This window comes from Chlorocebus sabaeus, chromosome 22 (genome assembly GCF_047675955.1).
Source record: "Chlorocebus sabaeus isolate Y175 chromosome 22, mChlSab1.0.hap1, whole genome shotgun sequence".
NCBI lineage: Eukaryota > Metazoa > Chordata > Mammalia > Primates > Cercopithecidae > Chlorocebus > Chlorocebus sabaeus.
Genome location: NC_132925.1, coordinates 19,825,354 through 19,846,025, shown reverse-complemented (window position 1 = coordinate 19,846,025; position 20,672 = coordinate 19,825,354). Strand labels below are relative to the sequence as shown.

Below are 20,672 nucleotides of genomic sequence, written 5' to 3'. Positions count from 1 at the left end.
TCAAAAGTTTACAAAACTCAGTGAAATTAAATGGAGATTTCCAGTAAGTTACATGGATCTAACATTTCTTCCCCACCCAGCATGAGTGTGCGTGTGCACACACTCACACTTCCTGAGCTTTTTATAGCCACCAGTGCCGCCCTGAAATTGATATTAATTTATTTGTCTTTGCTATCTCTTATGAGAGTCTCCACACTTAATTCACCTTTACCAACTCTCTTCCTACAGGTTTTTTTTTTTTTTTTTCATTTACTTCAGGCTAAAATTCTTTAAGATAAATAAGATAAATGAACTGAAGCGCTTAAAACAGTGCCTGGCATGTGGTAAGAGGTCTATACACAGCTACTTCAGTAGGTTCTCAGTACCCTTTTTCTAAATTTCTAGCCAGTGGTTCACAAATGAATCATCTTTACCATGAGGCAGCTCCTATTCAGAGCCAACCAGCTCTGCTGAGGACTGCACGATTCAGTCACTCAAAAAATCCCTGCTGAGGTCCAACTCTGTAGGACATGGGGACACAGACATGAACAACAGGGGCCCTGTGCTCACCAAATATTAATAATAAACCCATTAGCAAGTACCATTATCTCCATTTTACATTTAAAGGCTCACAGACGCCCAATGTTGGAGCCGTGATTTAAGACCAGTTTTATTTGATTCCACAATCTCATAGTCTTTCTATTAAGACATGTCTCCTGCCACTTCAAGATGATAGCAGTGGTTGAGAAAAGCACATGAAAACTTAAAAATAACTACGAATTCAAATATATAGGTTTTGCACATAAACAATATATGAAAACAGAGTAACTTTACTGAATAGACTCAAAGGCTAGGGGTTTGTGAATTTACGTTACTTACATTTTTGTGCAATTCTGGATACTCAGAATTCAACAAATTGGAGATTGGTCCAGATATGAAAATAAGGTAGGCCAGGCACGGTGGCTCATACTTGTACTCCCAGTACTTTGGGAGGCTGAGGTGGGTGGATTACCTGTGGTCAGGAGTTCGAGACCAGCCTGGCCAAGATGGTGAAAACCTGTCTCTACTAAAAATACAAAAAAATTAGCCGTATGGTGGCAGGTGCCTGTAATCCCAGCTACTTGGGAGACTGAGGCAGGAAAATTGCTTGAATCCTGGAGACAGAGGTTGCAGTGAGCCAAGATCATGCCACTGCACTACAGCCTGGGTAACAAGAGCAAAACTCTGTTGAAAGAAAGAAAAGAAAGAAAAGAAAAGAAAAGAAAAGAAAAGAAAGAAAGAAAGAAAGAAAAGAAAGAAAAGAAAGAAAAGAAAGAAAAGAAAGAAAGAAAAGAAAAGAAGCTAGTTAAAACAAAATTGTCTAGCACAATACTTGACATAGTAGGGGCTTCATTTCATAAATGTTTGTTGAATAAATTAATGTTAAACCAGGATTTTTCCTTTACTATGTATAGTAATTTTTCCTTTACTATGTATAGTAATATGATACAGCATAGTGATTTAGTAGGCTCTGAAGCCAGACTGCCTAAATTACGGCCTGACTCTGACTCTGCCACTTTTTAGCAGTATGACCTTTGGCAAGTTATTTAAAAAGGCTTCAAGCGGGCCGAGCGCAGGTGGCTCATGCCTGTAATCCCAGCACATTGGGAGGCCGAGGCAGGCGGATCATGAGGTCGAGATCGAGACCATCCTGGCCAACACCGTGAAACCCCGCCTCTAGTAAAAATATAAAAATTATCTGGGTGTGGTGGCATGCGCCTGTAGTCCCAGCTACTCAGGAGGCTGAAGCAGGAGAATCCCTTGAACCTGGGAGGCGGAGGTTGCAGTGACACGAGACCGTACCACTGCATTTCAGCCTGGGCAACAGTGTGGGATCTGTCCCAAAAAAAAAAAAAACAAAAGAGAAGGCTTCAAGCTTCAATTTCCTCCTCTGCAAAATGAGGTAATAAGAAATGTTTTTTGAGAGGATTAAATGAGTTAATCAAAGGAAGGCATTTAGGATAGGCTTGTATATGATCAGGAATGAATACATGCTAGCTATCATTATTATTATTATTTTCTTTCTCTAAATTGGAGTAGTTTTGCTTGGCTACCTCAATATCATATTAAATGACCAAGACCAAAAATGATTTCTTTTATTGAGGCTTTTCACTTACTTGATACAAGCAAAAATATCCTCTAGTCACATCCACAATTCTAAAACAAAAATGAGTAGGGAAATGAAGACTTTTTAAAAAAGTATGTCTAAATAGCACCTAACTATGTAGAGTAATTTTTAATATACAACATTAATAAAGAATGATTTTTAAAATTTAACTTCTATAAGTAATTGGCTGGGGGGGCTGCTGGAGGAAGGTGATGAGTAGAATAGACCTCTATTTACATTTGGCTATTTCCTGTAAATAAATTAAGTAAATAATTACAAACTCTTTTCTAGTCCTCTTGTATGGACACATCCTTACCAAGATCCACCATGATTTCAACTAACTTAAGCCCAAGTAAAACTGACTAAAGGAACTACATAGGAAAACAAAGCAGGATCTACTTGTTACTGCCAACTGCACTGTATTTGTATCCATAGATACAAGACAACAGAGAATCCCAGAATTCTAAAGCGGGAAATCCCGGGACTTCAAAGATCTTCTAGTCTCAGGTCCTAACCCTGCTGTCAGGGGAATCCATTAGCGGGTGAGGAACAGGGTAGAGGTCAAGGGAAACAATCCTTGGTCCTTGTTCCAGCCTGAATGACCTCATGGGGCCAACCTATCCCAATATTCTCATTTTATAAGCAACAACACAGACCCTGGCTAATTAAAGGCAGAGCTGGGATCAGAGGCTGGGTTTCCTGATTCCCAGGCTACACTCCTGAAGGTCATCATTCTATGGTTATGACAGTCACAGATAACAACACATTAGGCTGTGTTAAACTGACAACTAAGCAGGTTTTCTTCCCTTGCAAACTCACCGGGTACTATGTCAGCACTTTATAAAGAATAAAGCATCATTATTTGGTATACACAAAAGCAACTTTCCTTTTTTTTTTTTGGTACCCTGAAAATCCCAAACCACTGTTGCTATTACAAAATTTTTCTTTACACTAGTATGCACCCCTGGGCCAAGCACAGATGCATTAAAAATTTGCCAAGAGAAACAATGAAGTCACTGATAATATAAAGCATGAGAGTATCATGAAATTCATGTCTTTGTTTGCTTCCTCTAGATACTTAATTACTTCTCATTACTGATCATTTTGTGGTTACTGGCAGAGGGGCAAGGAAACTCCACCGCTGTAAACATGAAGAGACATATGCTCCTCAGTAGACCAGAAGTCTGCACATGATGGGTCTGTTCACAAATCCAGTGTGAGCACCACTTCATTAATCAGTGAGAATGTTGACGCTACTATCCCCAGCCTCCAAAGAGAATTGGTGGTCTCAGTAAAACTCTAATCTCTTTAAAAGAATAACAAACACAGTGTAAAAATGTTTCAGGTCATTCCTTTTTTTACTACTTATGAATATCATCACTGGCAAATGATCTATGCTCTCCTGTCAGATTTCATCTAACCCACTTTAAGAGTGAGATGAGGAAGCTGGAAGGTACACAGAGCTCCATTCAGTCTTCTGTTGTAGCTCAGGGCTGCCTTAAGCTAAAAGGGCACTACTTATGAACAATGTTTAGCAAATTACCCTGCTAAATAAAAGCTTACATTATCTTGGTATTCTGGAGGGGATATCCTAGATTAAGGTGATGAGGGCAGAGAAATTCTCATTGATTAGCAGCAGGATACAAGTTGATTCTTATCAGTAGGCTATTGTTCCACACAGGACTGTGTGGGCAAGAGGAAAGCATAGGAATTCATCATGCAAAAATGAAAAAAACAAAAATCAAACCCTATGTACTTCCAGGAAATGAAAAGAAGTAAAGAACCAAATATATTTCGCTCCTCTTTTAAACTAGACTTTTATTAGATTTTCACAGAAATCTGAATCTGTGGGTGTGGCGAACTTTTTCAAAGATGGCTGCAGTTAATTCCTTCCATGCCTTTGCAATGTGGCCTTTTTTCTTCTTCTATGTAGAGGTGGAATCTATTTCCTCAATCTTGAATCTGGGCTGACATTGTGACATTCTTTCACAAATGAGATGTTGGAGTTTCAACTCTCATGTTCTTGGAATGTTGTCCTGAGACCACCATGTGGGGAGGATGAGAGTCCACATACGGCTGAGATGAGAGGACCCAGCTGAGGCTCTCCTAGTCCAACTAACCAACAATCAGATACGTGGGAGCCCATCTTAGACCATCCATGCCCAGAATCGCTGTAAGAAAGCTGAAGCTGTGGAGTAACCCACTGAATTCTGAGCCATTGTTATTTAGCCTCCATCCAAGTTTTGGGGTTGTTTGTTAAACACTAAAATGTACCTGAGACAGTTGGGCACAAAGTAAAAGGAGCAAGCCAGTCACCCTAACGCATGCCCTTTATGTGTGGAGCACCAGGTCAGATACACTATGGGAGACGTGAATGAAGAATACATTTGTCTTAAAAATATAAGACAAAGGACATCGATGACCCTATCATTTATGTGTGAACATATCTATAAATAAAGCAGAATGTAATATTTACCTATATTAAATATATTTATGTAACAACCTTCCATTATTTCTATAGCCCAGAGTAAGGATATTCCTAGTTGTTCAAGAAAATACAATGGGGGTGGGGAAAGATCATTAGAAATCCTATTTATGTATAATTTTTCATTTTTTCCTTTTTTTGAATGCTTTTATAGAGCACGTAATATACTGTGGTAGTACATGAATATTTTTATAAATAAATAAATATACACACAATGAGGTTTCTCCCAATCTTACCTCTTACACATCCCCAACCTCCCATTCCTACACAAAAATATCCCTTCTATGCCTTTGCTTTTCTCCAATAAATGAGCCCTTCCCTGGCTACCTAGGGAAGAGCCAGTGACAACTACTGTCACACATCATTGTTCATCCATACTGTATTTGTAAAGAGTCTCTTCAGTAAGGCTATAGGCATTTTTCGGACAAGGTGTTTATACCAGTGTATATATGCATTTGTCTTAGGCAATAAAGCATAATGGCATTATGGCATGATTTTTAAGAGTGTGAGTCCCTGAGCCAGGTTTCCTAGACTCAAATCCCAGTTTTGCCACTTATTAGCTGTGCAACCTTCAGTAAGTTTCCCGTGCTTCCATTTGTTCACTGTAAAATGGAGATAGTAATATTCCTTACCTCACAGTGTTGTTGTGAGACTTGAATGAGCTAATACACGGAAAACGTTGAGAAGAATGCTTAGCACACATAGTAAGTGCTCCCTTACTTCCAGATCAGGTCATTGGACCTAAAGAGGGTCAATGTCTTTTTTTTTTCTTTTTTTGAGACAGAGTCTTACTCTGTCACCCAGGCTGGAGTGCAGGGCGTGATCCTGGCTCAATGCAACCTCCACCTCCTGCATTGAAGTGATTCCTGGGCCTCAGCCTCCTGAGTAGCTGGGATTACAGGCGTGTGCCACCACACCCAGCTAATTTTTTGTATTTTTAGTAGAGATGGGGGTTTCGCCGTGTTGGCCAGGCTGGTCTTGAACTCCTGACCTCGGGTAATCCGCCCACCTTGGCCTCTCAAAATGCTGGGATTACAGGTGTGAGCCATTGTGCCTGGCAATGGGTCAATGTCTTAATTAAGTTCCACAGCTGATTTGTGACAGAATTCTTATCACCTAACACAAGGGGAAAAAATGTGCAAGAATGTTTGAAATAGCATTTTTTCGAATACTGAAAAAAAAAGTATTCAAAAACAGTAAAATGAACAAGTAAATGAACTATATAATGAAATACTCTTGCAGCAATCAAAATACATAAACTACAGTAAAATGGAACAAGAAAGAATCTCAAAAATATAATCTAGGATGAAAAAGCAAGTTTTAGAAAGATACATTCAATATGCTGTTTACAAATAAGGTTTGAAAACATGCAATACTATACATTGTTCAGCAATATATATACATGCTTTTAAAAAGTATGAAACATGCAGGGGGATGATGAATACCAAATTCAAGAGTACATGGTTACTTCTGAAGTGGGAAGGGAGGAGAATGGGTTTCAGAAGAGATACATACGTTATAATACATCTATAATACAGTACTTAAAAACTGTTTTCTAATATATAGTAAATTATTAAAATTTTATAAATTTGTGTGGTAGCATGTGGCAGTTCGTTATAGTTTCTACACTTTTCTGGACACTTGAGTTTTTCAGATTTTTAAAGAAATACTACAAACTAAAAGGAAGGTACTGGCGATGACGAAAGTTTCATGATTTGTAGGGACAAAGAGTAAAATTAATAATCTGCTTATATGCCACTGCAGTCAATTATAAGTTCAACTGATATTTTCTCTTCTAGTTAGAAACCTCAACAGTGGAAGAATTTTTCTTCCTATTATAAATTCATTTGGATGATTATATAATCGGATGCGGAGCTAATGTGTCCTTTAAATATTAATTTATTTTATATTGTTTCCAGAATGGCCAACTACATTAGGTAGCAGTGTCTCTACTTTGAAGATGAGGGTCCTAAATATAAGCCCTTAGCTTACCCAAGGATAGATCTAGAATTTTAGAAGAATGTCAGGAATACAGGAATACAGCCAGGGACCAAGCCTTCATTCCTTTAATACTAGACTTGGCCTTCAAAACAAAATAACACAGTAATTCTGTAGCAGTAATCCTGCCATTTCTGTCTTAATGCACTTTTAAAGGCTAACAAATTTTAAAAACAAAACAAAAAACCCCATAAAAACCCCCAACAATTTTTAAAGGAAATACTATAAAGTAAATCTGAAGAAAGTCAGAAGAATTAGCAAAGTCACCATTTTACAATATTATAATTATGTTAAGTACATCTTAGGCAAGCACTTAGGCCATGGTTGGAGGTCTGACCTGGGTTCCGGAGGTGGAATGCTTGGGGGATGAAGTTCAAACACAGCCTGTTTACCCATGGACATAAGTGGCCTTAATCAAAGCAGAAGACATTTTTTTAAATGTTTGCTTTAAAAGCAGAAGTGTAAATAAGACTGTGATTTATGAATCTGCTAATACCCTTCTCTGCTGCAGACATCAAAAAGATTGAGTTTGGGGCTGTGGTAAATATAACAAGAATGCAGACTTGTTAAAGCAGTAATAGGTACTCTTATTAAAACTCCATTTCCATTAAGCGTTACAAATTGTCTTCCCTCCTTCCAGGCTTTACAGAATGCGTTCCAGAGGCAGTGACACCGAGGGCTCAACCCAAAAGAAATTTCCAAGACATACTAAAGGCCACAGTTTCCAAGGGCCTCAAAACATGAAGCACAGACAGCAAGACAAAGACCCCCCCAGTGAGTCGGATGTAATAGTTCCATGTCCCAAGGCAGAGAAGCCACACAGTGGTAATGGCCACCAAGCAGAAGACCTATCAAGAGATGACCTGTTATTTCTCCTCAGCATTCTGGAGGGAGAACTGCAGGTCAGCTGGGTTGGAGTTATCCCCATCATGCTTCAAACAGAAGGCTGCTTGTGAATTTGGTGTTCCTGCTGCCTCAGAAATAGATATCTGTGGTTCATCTGTGGTTCATACGTGTGTGTACATGAAAGCAAAGCATAAGTACATATACAAAGAATTCTCCTCTGCCAACTCAAAGTGCAATTAATCCCATCTAAAGGGGCTGTCATGATGACATGTGATTGGCGTACAGGTTGTGAAAGGTCACGCCCTCTGCCCATGCTGCTCAGGAGCTTCAGTGCATGTGCATGCATCAACAGCAATAATGCCAGATGACTTCGGGATTGGTTTAAGCAATAGGTGCTTTCGTACCCCAAGTGAACTGGCTCCTAGACTTGCCGTGGCATTATTAACCTACATGAAAATCTAAAAACAGCTGATACACATATAGGAGAATTTTATTTCATACCCCCTGAAAATCCAAATGCTAGTACATTAACGGATATCATGATAGCTGCATCAAACAATGTAGTCCTCCAATGTTGTATAGTAATCACTTTTTAAAACACTGTGTTATTAGACTACAAGAAGGATGAAGGGATATAGTTTTGATATTTTTTACAGAAGTGTCAAAATGAAATATGATTCATTTATATTTGAAAGAGAAGAGAAAGCACTGCCAGCTATCACAAAAATCACTTGCTGAGACCGCTAGTAGAGACAGCAGGCTTTCTGAAACACTTTTTGTTCCTACAGGCTCGAGATGAGGTCATAGGCATTTTAAAGGCTGAAAAAATGGACCTGGCTTTGCTGGAAGCTCAGTATGGGTTTGTCACTCCAAAAAAGGTGTTAGAGGCTCTCCAGAGAGATGCTTTTCAAGCGAAAGCTGCCCCTTGGCAGGAGGACATCTATGAGAAACCAATGAATGAGGTATGTACCACATCAGGGGTGTGTACCTGGGAGGCAGCCAAGCACTAGCCCTGCAGATGAGCACGATCTGTAACTCCTCTTTGATTCCTTACAGTTTTACTTTCGAACACACTTAAAGCCTACACAAAAGAGATAAATACAACAAGTTCAAGAGAAAAGTTAAAAAGAATGAATCATAGACAGGATGCATCCACTAGGTTTGTTTCTTGAATTCAACAAAAATCTACCAAATGCCAGAGAACGCTCCCCCCATCACGTGCATGTGCAGACACACACACACACACACAAAACCACACACATGCACACACATACATGTGCACACACAGACACACACACCCTCTGGGAACTTGCAGGGTACCCAGGCTGTAATAAAAAACAGATAAAGTTCAACCATAGAGGTTAATTTTTTGAAAACGCTGAGGTATTATGTCATAGAAATTTTGAGCATGAATGGAAATAATCTGAAGAACTGTCCAAGAAATAGAGGTTTTAAAAACATATATTTTAGAAGAGTGCATACCTTCTTTTTCCTTCAAAGTTTAATGACAGCAAAGACCTTTCCCCCACCAAGTGTGCCTAGCAATTACAACCGCAAAGGTGGGCAGTCCCAACAGGGCCACCACTGGGGAAAAGGCAGTACTGCTTGCTCTTTTACTTGCTGACATTTCTGAAACCCTTTGGAATTATTATTTTATTCTTCTATTTTCCTCTGAGAACTTCATGGAAAATTTCATAATTTTTCATTTTTATAGAAAAGAAACAACTAGGAACATGAGTTGAGGCTGGAGAGTGAAAGCAAGTTTCAGACAAATTTCCCTCAAATAAAACTCTGGCAACCTACCTCAGGACTGACCTCTAATGTCCTTGCTATTCTCGTCTTTGGTGTCTCATGAGAGAAGAGACTACTGTCTTGCCAAATAGTGAAGGAGTTTGGTCACATGGATCTGCTTCTCTAAGGGGTGAGGATGAGACCACCCAAAGTCTGTTGACTTGCACTTTAATCCAAATTTTAAACAAAAGGAACCAGAGCTGCATTCAAGTGAATACTGTTAAAACTGTAAACTGGCTCCCAATATATTAACTATGAAACAGTGTCAGGCACAAATTCCCCAGTCCCTGTGAGCTCAAATGCAAATTAATGATCTCTGAACATAACCCTAACAAAACTCTACAAATGGCATAACCCCTCAACACTTAAGTGTGAAATGAAACAGTTTGATTCCAAAGTTACGTTGAAATCGGTGGAAAAAACTTTAATTACAAAATAATTCTATTATGCACATGCAAAACTGGAAATATCCCCTTTCTACAAATGCTTGCAATCCTAGCTCTGTAATGTGCCCCTGAAAATGACCCATCATCTGGCCCTGCTTTACAAGTCCAACCTTTTTTGATTACTCCTCTAACAGACAGCCCTATACACACACATCTCTCACATTCCCACCTCCATAATTTGTCAATTTTCTTCTCTTTCCTCTACTTCCCCCTTATGGATTTCTCTCTCCTCAGCTATCAGTTTTGCAATTCCTTGAAGCCAAAATAATTCCACACACACAACTCAGTTGTCTATCCTTTTCCTCGGTCTAGGTAGTACTAGGTGAGAGGGGAATGCCTAGAAAATAAACAGTAAAGGGGAATTCTGCCTAAGATTTTCCTAGATAGGGCTGAAGAAAATAAAGGGAGAGAGGGCAGTGTTCCTGCTGAGACCAGCTGTGACTGTACCCTAATTACATCAGAATAAGCATCTTGCATGCTAAAGTTATTCTTCTTTTGCATTCCCCCATCTTGAAGTGTTAACAGCCCCTTCTCCGTTTTATTTTCCTCATAATGTTCTTTTTGAAAAATCTAAAAAATCTCAATCATGTCTAGCGTAAACTAGAGGTGATTTATCTAATTCTTAAGGCAAAATAATTTAGAAGAACAAACTGCTCTTAGTTACGTGACACGACAGGAACACTGACCTAAGATGAAAAACTGGTGGAAGCCTGTTAGTTGGAACATGGCTGGGGCTGGGGCTAGGAGCAGAGGTGTGGTCAAGAGGGAGGGAAGAGTCAAGGACTCAGACCACAAGAGTTTCGACTTCCTATGTCTTTCCAGCCTAGGGTTCTATAACAGAACTTACCTTAAAAAAAAATTAATAGCCTAAGGTATTCGGTATTCTTAGTTCTTCCAAAAAATATATTACAGAAAATATGGGCCAGGCACGTGGCTCAGGCCTGTAATCCCACCACTTTGGAAGGCTGAGGCAGGTGGATCACCTGTGGTCGGGAATTCGAGACCAGCCTGACCAACATGAAGAAAGCCCGTTTCTACTAAAAATACAAAATTATCCAGGCGTGGTGGCATATGCCTGGAATCCCAGCTACTTGGGAGGCTGAGGCAGGAGAATCACTTGAACCTGGGAGGCGGAGATTGCGATGAGCCGAGATCACGCCACTGCACTTCAGCCTGGACAACAAGAGCGAAACTCCGTCTCAAAAAAAAAAAAAAATATATATATATATATATATTAAAAACAACATTTTGGATTTACCAAGGCACTATAATAAAAGAGTTTCAGTATTATTAGCATAACCTAGGGCAAATCTTAAAATACTTACTTTAAGCAATGGTATAATTAAGCTTTTAAATTTAATTTTATTCATTTAGTTAGTTAATATGCATTGAAAAGCTCATGTATAGGAAAAGTTTTGGTGAAAGAAGAAAAAAGGTTTCCAGGTCTTGGCATTGAAAAAGCAGTCTTGAAGCACCATGGTGAGTTCTAAGAACTGCCTGAAGTCCAGTGTGGCTGAAAGTTGGGTAGGATTGGTGGGAAGATACGGAGTGAAGATGGGGCCAAGGTGGCAGGAGGTTCAGATGGTGAAGGGTCTTTTGGCCTTGAACAGGAGAGTGGAGTCCCACTGGTGAAAAATCATGCTGTCAGTGATGAGGACAGACTGCAAGGAGGTGAGGCTAGAGGAAGGGAGACCACTTAAGGGGTCACAGAATAAATGAAGGGCACTGATTCCTTCTAGCCTTCCTTCCCGTTCCCTTCAAACAACCACCAACATATACAGGGGAAAAAAAACACAATGGAAAGCAAGAGTGGGTTAAATAAACCTTCTATTTTCTCTCTTTGAATAAAGAGAGAATAAAGTTTGAATAAAGTTTAATATACATATCTTGACAATTACAACAAGCTTTCCAAGGAAATACTGTTTTTGGATTGAGAAAAGCCCCTTTTAGTAATTCATTTATGCTTTACTGAATACCTACTATAATTATCATATATTAATTCTAATGTCAATCTTGTGACAAATTAAATTGAATGTATTTTCTAAGTCAACTAATAACTTTCCTAAAGTAAAGCTGATCCTATCCCTATTTCACTCTCAAATTGCAAAAGGAGTTGATTTGAATTTTCCTTACAATGGATTCTAATGTTTGGGCAACTGAAGATAAAATTTTCAGAGGGCTGCAGTGTTTGGAGACACACTTCCATGACAATCAATACAAGAGCCCCCCCTCTCAGAAGATGCCTCTGCCAGCAGGCAATACAACATAGCAGTGTCAGCTTTCACAAAAGGACTGGCTACATTTATTAAAAATTATCAACAGTAGTGTGGCATAATCAAGTATTTTGTGAATTTAAGCATTTAGAAGTCAGAGATAATTGATTGGGTCCTATATGCTGGGACACCTCAGTTGTATTCTTTTTCTGAAATGACTAGGTCATTTTGTGCCCCAGATTTCTAGTCAAGTACATTTCTAGTCAAACACATGCTTTTTAGGATACATAACTTAAATTGGTTTTAAATTCACACTGAGTCACACATTCTAAATCTTTTATGACAAATGCAAACGGTAAAAATCAATCAACATTATCAGTTACTGCATCTGTATTAATCTAGAAAGTCGGGTGTTATCAAAACCAAGTTCTTAATAGATCTTAATTTATCACTAGCAAAAGATCCTGAGTTAGCTCTTGCCAACATGTTTTTCTGGTGGCAGCTTACCCTGTGCCAGGCAAAATGGAGCTCAAGGCCAGGAGCTGATAAACCAGCCCAATGAGCTTGGCTGTCTAACTCCATCTGACTGTGATGCTTTTGGCCGCTGGCATGTTCTTTACTGCCTGGTTCTTCATTTATGAGGTCACCTCCACCTCCACCAAGTGCACCTGGGATATCTGCCGCGCGCTCCTCATGTCCTTGGTGGTCTTACTCTTCCTGGTTATGGAGTCCTGTCCTGCTGCTGTGGCTAAACATCCATGGATGAGCTCCTAAGGGTACCAACTGGACAGCTTCTCTGAATCTCTACTTTTGCTAATCAAGAAAAAAATTTTTAACCTACTGCTGGAAGTGTCCCACATGCTGCTCACAATAGAGGCAGATGCGTGACCAAAAAAACAAAAAAAACAAAAAAAAATCTCAGTTTCCTTGCTTGCTTGTTTTGTTTTCAATCTGTAAACTGGGCACCTCTTATAAGCAAGGCACTCTGTTAGACACCAAGGATTAAAAATAAAATAAATAAATAAAAAGGATGTAGGCCCTGCTTTCAGGGAGTTCACAGTCTAGCAGGGGAGACAAACACATGTATCAGGCACAAGTTGATCATTTTGTAAAAAAGATGTAAGTATGGTACTCTGAAAATCAGAAAGGACTTAGTGCTTACATTTGGTGACATTCACACTACACCAACACATAATAGATTATCTATCCATATATGTATTTTAATGGAAATACCTTGATATATAATAAAATGAAAATCATGAGCATGTCCTGGCACAGCGATCCAAGAGGCATATACTGGTAGAGAGAACTATAGGGTGGGCTGGGGCAGAAAGATCAGCTAGGGCTGCTGCGAATCCAACACTGTGCAAGGATTCTCTAACTTCCTGTCATTCCTTTAATGTAGCTTCTCGGGAGAGAGACACAAGAGTGTTAGAAAGGGGTTATGTGGAAATTGTTGATACCCACAGGGACACAGATTATTCTCTCAAGAAAAATTTGATTACAATAAAAAGACTACATTTGTGTTGAAATGCACCCAAAAGTATCAATTAACAAGAGAATAAACACTAAACGAGGAGATAAAAAACCCACTGCTGGCCAGGTGCCGTGGCTCCTGTGGCTCCCGCCTGTAATCCCAACACTTTGGGAGGCCAAAGCAGGCAGATCACCTGAGGTCAGGAGTTCAAGTCCAGCCTGACCAATGTGGAGAAACCCTGTCTCTACTAAAAATACAAAAAAAAATCAGTCGGGCATGGTGGCACATGCCTGTAATCCCAGCTACTTGGGAGGTTGAGGCAGAAGGATTGCCTAAACTCGGGAGGCGGAGGTTGCAGTGAGTCGAGATCACACCATTGCACTCCAGCCTGGGCAACAAGAGCGAAACTCTTTCAAAACAAACAAACAAAAAAACAAAAAAACCCATTGCTGAATTAATCAAAACAGGGACATTTCTAAAAGACTGAAAGATGGCTGTATATAAACAATTTGTTAACAGGCTATAAATGTGTTTTCTTTCGTAGTTGGACAAAGTTGTGGAAAAACATAAAGAATCTTACAGACGAATCCTGGGACAGCTTTTAGTGGTAGAAAAATCCCATAGGCAAACCATATTGGAGTTGGAGGAAGAAAAGAGAAAACATAAAGAATATATGGAGAAGAGTGATGAATTCATATGCTTACTAGAACAAGAATGTGAAAGGTAAGGCTGCTTTGGACAAAACAATGTCCCATTCTGCAATCTATGAGCTGGCCACTGTACCAGGTGTCAGGGACACAAAGGTAAACATGATACAGTCTCTGTTCTCAAAGACCTCATAGTCCACGGTAAGGAAAAGGATATGTCTGAAGACATTATCAGTACAAAACAATGTCCCATTCTGCAATCTATGAGCTGGCCACTGTACCAGGTGTCAGGGACACAAAGGTAAACATGATACAGTCTCTGTTCTCAAAGACCTCATAGTCCACGGTAAGGAAAAGGATATGTCTGAAGACATTATCAGTACAACGTATGGATAACCAGATGTGTGATAAGGACTGTGGAACCATAAATATTGGGCCCCTAACTCTTGAAGGGAGTGCCCTGTGAAGGCTGCAAAGACCATGCAACAGGGATCTAGTCCCTAGGCAAACAAGAATGAAAACTATATTCATGGGAAGGGGTGAAATAAGTATGTTAGTATAGAATTGGGAAAAGAACCTGCATTTTGAGGGAACTCAAGCTTTTCACATGGCTACAGCAAAGGGCATGATTGTAGGATGAGAAAAGGAAAGGCTTGCCTTGAGCAGCTGGACTTTATACTGTTGGCCTGAAGGAGCAAATGGAAAATTGTGAAAGGGAAAATAAGATGATCAGTTATGCTTTCCTAAAGAACGGTTAAGGGAACATGGAGGAACAACTGGAGGAGCTTTAGACTGGGCACAGGAAACTCACATAGGAGGCAAATATCCAGATGAGAAAGACAAGGGGATGTGTTCCAATGGCCATGAGGTTAGGAGGGGGTGTGCGCAGAACTACTTATGATGTTTACTCAATATGAATTAGCAACTGGTTAGACTGGAGAGAAGAGCAAGGGAAACAAGGAGCTACTGAGACGTACTCCTGGCTATTCAGGAACATATGAAATACAGGAATGGGGCACAGTTTTCTGTATTGCAGGATTTTGATCAGGCAGGATGGTTTATACTTGGTGAGTGGGTAGGAGATGGGTCCTGGTTTAGTCCTTGAGTGTGAGGTACCTTGGTATATTACAGTATCTGGTGTAAAGAATAATATGTATAAAGTCAATCCATGGTCGGAAATATAGGTCTGTAAAAGGATGGGCTGGTGATATGGATCTGCAGTAGGTGATAGCTGAAACTGTGGGTGTTGGTGTGGTGAGAAGAGAGAATGTTGAAAGGGAACCCTAGAATACCTCAAGGCTTGGCAGTTTTCTGGAAGAAAAAGGGGTTGAAAATGGAAGCTGAAAAAAAAAAATGGTGGAAGCTTAGAAGAACCAGAAGACAAAAGGCGGCAATGAAATGAAGCAAGCAAAGACTTTTTAAAAAGAGAGTGAACAGTTAAATAGCACCAAATAATGCAGAAAAGAATGAAATGTCCCAGGATTTGGCAATGAAGAAGATACTGAGGAACTTAATGAGCCATTTCAATAAAGCGGTAAGGGCAGAAGCCAAATTGCAATGCTTTGAAAAACAAAATAAGGAATAAGAATGTAGAAACTTAAAATGTGAACTAGTATTTTGAGAAGTATGGCTGCAAAAAAGGAGAATTTGGTTGGTAAATATTTTCTAATCATATGTAGGGTAGATTATTTTGTTCTACCTTGACCCCCTATTCTGAACCACTGTAGACAGTATAAGCATCTATATGAAATTGAAAGGACAATTAACCCTCTCTATTGATACTGAAAAGATGGAAAGTAACCAATCTCAAATGGTTTATTCAACTACTTCCAATTCATACTTCAGCTAGGTAACTTAAATTAGTTACCTCAATATCCAGGCTAATAGCAAACTTTCATTTATTTTCCACATACTCTATGGTAGACATTTGTTCGGAGTGCCAGAGAATCCATGGCACTTATACTCACTCTATTTTTTCCAGGAGGTATATTTTTCACTACATGGCAGAGAGGGGGCAGGGGAAAGGTCTTACTAACTTGCTCCTCATGAACTCTGAAATATCTACAGGGGCAGATTAAAGGAGCACAAGAAATCTGACACCAAAGGAAGATTTGACTCAGACATTACAATATAAGATTTGTTATTCAATGAGACAATGTCATATTAAACGTTATTTTGAACCTCTGTGGTTTGGCACTAGTGGCCTCATTTGGCCGCCATACTTATTTGGCACTAACTTGCTGAACACAGAAACTTTCTTTCATCTTTCATTATTATGAACATTTACTGACCACGGTCAGAGTGTTGCCTGGCATAGAACAAAGAGGTACAGGCTGTCCCTGCCCAGGGGGCTTACCACATTAATGAAAAGGCAAGATGATACAGATTTATGGTGGGAATGTGAAGGGCTATTGGAAGAGAGTTCTGATATTCACTGTGTATCTCTACTATCTTCTGGAAGAAGGCTGGGGGGGGGGCTATCCTGAAGTTATACTGGAATGTTGGGAGGCAGATGGCAAAGATTATTTAAACCAAGAGAGCAAGGAGGAACAACACTGAGAAATGAGAACAAAAGATCAGTGGGAACAAAGGCCATGGGCTGGAGGAAAAGAAAATTTGTGGGAAAAATGTAAAGTATATACCACTGAATCAATATATGAAGAATATATTTCTAAATATATAAAATGAATTTAAGAGAAAGAATTTAAGAGATTTGCTTTATAGGATATAAAGTTTCCTTTATAGGATTCTTTGCCTTGAAGAATAATTAAAGTGAACATGCAATTAACAAGAAGTAGGAAACAGTGTCTATCACTCTCCGTTTAGCCATTCCAGAAGATATGAGAATATTCATCTGTTTCTATATGCCAAGGAACAGCTTCCAGATGGAATTCTTTGAATGTGACAATATTAAACTTATTCTCAACTCACTTGATGCATATGTGACTTCCCTTGCTTTGCCTGAACAACATCACAATTCCTGTATCTTGGTACTGTGGGGCCATTCACGTCCACCCTTCCTGCTCTCCTGCCTTCTGCTGGGAGACTGCAGGCCTCATAAGGCATAACTGACTTCTACCTGCTTTAAAGCCATGTGCATCAAAGTAGTATTAAATGAATACCATCTAACGAAACAGGAAGTAGGGGAAACTAATGACTTCAGGTAAATAAATGCTCAGAGGAGGTGCTTACACACAAGACTGTGAAATACCTGTAGCGTGCCTTGCTTTCAAGTGACATGGCAAAACACACCATGACTGAGTCCTTCCAACTTCACTGAGAGTGCTTTCTCTCAAGCACACAGCTGCCTAGCACAAAAGTGAGGCTAACTTATCCTGAAGGGTCAAAAAACAATGTTTACTTCCTTCCTCAAACAAAGTGTTGTAAACCACTCCCAAACTAGCAACCCTCCCAGCAGTGAAACAAAGATATCATAACCCCAGTAAAAGGGAGGTTGGTTGAAACTAGATACAAAGGGCTATCTGGTTGAAACTCCGAAATAAACACGGTAAAGGTTTTGTGCTCAGATTCTAAGTGTTGGTTTGTATTTACCTGGAAATAAAACAAAAATTAAGAAATACATGATTGAGGTAGTTAATGAGACCTCAGAGGATGTAATAATGGATTTCAAATTAAGGCTCAATTTCTGTGTTTTCTTTGGAGAATTTGTTTTATGTGGAAAACCCTAAAGGAGACTGATGTCACACATTGAGCTCAGGCCAAAATGTTTGCCAAGTGATGTCGCTGTCGTAATCAGTAAGCAATTGGCTTTCCCACTGAGGGTGGGTGGGGGCAGGGATCGGCTCAGGAAAGCCTGTTCCCAAGCATGTTAATGCAAAGTTTCCTTAGCTGTAATCTGTGCGGTTTGCTCTGTCCATATGGTAATATTCTATCCACGTTTCATGACAACTTTCACTGACCAGCTCCAACATGTGGATACCTGTGTCACCAATGACCTGAATTATGTACTTGGCTGAATTACAGGTAGAGTCTACGTAAAAGGTTTTTTACACAAAAGCAATGCCAATAATTTTTGGCCTTTCTGTGTGGCTTCACAGGAAAGCCAAAACAAAAGTCACTTTTAGTCAATGTAATTTTGCAAAATTTTCCCATAAGTGAAATGCCAATTTTGCCTGTACTTTCAAAAAAGCTTGCATTTTTTTTTTCTTTTTCAGTTTCAATGGAGGAAAAGGCTCTGAAGGAAAAAGAAAGTTGTTTTTTTTTAAACCATGCATTCTTTCTTAGAATACTAAAACAAACTATGTATGCTACCCATATATGTTACTGCATTTCTGGTCTTGAAACAACAACTAAAGCAGGAAACAAATATTGTTATGGCAGCTCCGTATAAAACTGTGGCTTCAACCATGGATTTTGTTAAAGCCTTAAATCACTTTTCTAAAATCTTGGCCAAGTAGGTTAGCATTGATAGTTCAACTTTGTAAATCAGAAGTTCAAATGGTAGCTTCTCAAAAGCCACAAAGAAAGGAGTCAAGGTAGAATTAATCTCTTGTTCCTTTTCTGTCCAAGTTTGACTGGATTGAACAGTGGTGCAGAGGCCTTAGAGCCCTTTAGAGCAAGGTCAGCAGGGGTCCAGCTTCAAGTGTTGTTGCCTCGACCACACCCTGGGAAGTTCTTTGCTGTTAAGTTTTAATGAAGAACAAAGCACTTCCACCTCTCCCTTTGTCTGAAACAACTTTATAAACAAGTATTTTCACCATCAATCCTTTTCTATTATGACAGGCCTATTTTTCCAGACTGCCATCAGACAAGGCGACTAAAACACTGCTTGAGCCATATTTGACCCTACTGTTAACTGAGTAAATCAGACCACTTTTAAAGGCTTCTCTCAAAAACATCAAATTTTCTTTCTAGACGATTTGGATACTCCTTTGAAATACGTAAATGAATGAGTTAATTTCTCCAATTTTTAGGTTAAACTCATTAGTTTGGAGCTAGTGCTACTTGCCATTCATTAACTGAAACAAAATAAACAAAACAAAAACAATAATTGATTAAATATATATGTCTCCTGCAAGCCAGGTCCCATACTAGATACTGGGCGAATAAGGTAGATACGGTCCTCACCTACATACAATACTGAATATTTGTTCATTATGTAAAACAAAGACACCACTGCAGGCTTTAAGACCTGATACTGATTCTTCTAAGGCATTATGAGTTCATGATGGGTAGAAAAAAAGGCACCACTATGGTAAACTAATGTAATAACATTAATGCTCATGAAGACAGAACATTCAGGAGAAATCAATAAACATATTAAACTAAAGTACTTTACTAGAGAATTCAATATCGTGCCATTAAGATTTTCAGCTTCTTTGGTCTTAAATCTCAGCTTTTAAGGATATCCCACAAAGCAATACACAGTGGGTATAAAGCTTTAAAAAAAATAAAGTCTACTTAAAAAAACATTTTGAAAGCCAGCAGTTTTAAATTTCATAGACACTAAACTATTGTTGTAGAATACATTGTACTCAAATGCAATCATTTCCTGTCAGTTTTTTTGGCAAGGAGTTATTTGTATTACATATTCTCAAGACTATGTCTTGCAAGTATTGAAATGGATGCCAGATCTCCACTTGACCTTTGTCATGGGCATCTAGTTCTTTACCAGAACAAAATGGAGATCCACCACAAACACATATTTTGTTATTGTAATTCTATACAGAATTACAACACGATCAGCCTTGTGGGATACATGCTAGACCTAACACAGGATCTGAAAAGGGATGCAGAGAGATTAATTACCTCATGTGGGTACTAAAAAACCATTTAGGACGGTACATGATGACTTAACTTTCAACAGATGTCACAAAACCATACTCTTAAAACTGCACAATTCAGCGGTTTCCATACAATGCCTTTTAATTTCAGAGGTCAAAATTCACATAGAGTGACAATACTACCTGACTGCTTTTCCTACCCAGAAATTTAGTTTTTTGAACTAAATTTTACAAATAATTTTGAATGTGCATTTGAATGTACACGATAGTGAATTTATTGCTTACAAAAGAATACTATGAATGCTAAAAAGAAAACACTAACAAGCCTAGTGAGGGATGAACCGAGAGCTTAGAGATAGCGGGAGTCTGGTCTGCAGACCTGATCTGCAGCTATGTGTAACTTTTGGCAAATTCCATTCCTAAAATCTTTAGTTTTCTTGTATATAAAACAAGGGGCCGGGCGCGGTGGCTCATGCCTGTAATCCCAACACTTTGGGAGGCCAAGGCGGGGACATAACGGGGTCAGGAGTTCGAGACCAGCCTGGCCAAAGTGGTGAAACCCTGTCTCTACTAAAAACACAAAAATTAGCTGGGCGTGGTGCTGCGCGCCTGTAATCCCAGCTACTCAGGAGGTTGAGGCAGGAGAATAACTTGAACCCGGGAGGCTGAGGTTGCAGTGAGCCGAGATCGCACCACTGCACTCCAGCCTGGGCAACAGAGCAAGACTCTGTCTCAAAACAAAACAAACAAACAAACAAAAACAACGGCAGGCTATATGATTTCTGTGTCTCTTTCACACCTAAAAATTTGTGATTATGTGACTGTCATGAACAAGTACCTTTTACCTCAAATCTAGGATTCTAACTCCACTACCAAAAGAGGTCACTGAGAATGACAGTG

The 20,672-nt window shown here is 39.2% G+C and overlaps 2 protein-coding genes across 3 annotated transcripts in view; one reads left to right on the top strand and one right to left on the bottom strand.

The window, feature by feature from the left end:
- The window catches only part of CMSS1 (cms1 ribosomal small subunit homolog), a 371,215-nt gene that overhangs the window by 249,489 nt on the left and 101,054 nt on the right, over positions 1 to 20,672 (bottom strand). The gene's annotated exons all lie outside the window — the stretch shown is intronic.
- FILIP1L (filamin A interacting protein 1 like) overlaps positions 7,244 to 20,672 on the top strand; it is a 102,022-nt gene continuing 88,593 nt past the window's right edge. The window contains exons 1-3 of the mRNA XM_007986068.3: positions 7,244 to 7,510; positions 8,243 to 8,416; positions 13,926 to 14,104. Coding sequence (XP_007984259.3) covers positions 7,259 to 7,510; positions 8,243 to 8,416; positions 13,926 to 14,104 — 605 coding nt within the window. The 5' untranslated portion in view covers positions 7,244 to 7,258. The remainder of the gene's footprint in view (positions 7,511 to 8,242; positions 8,417 to 13,925; positions 14,105 to 20,672) is intronic.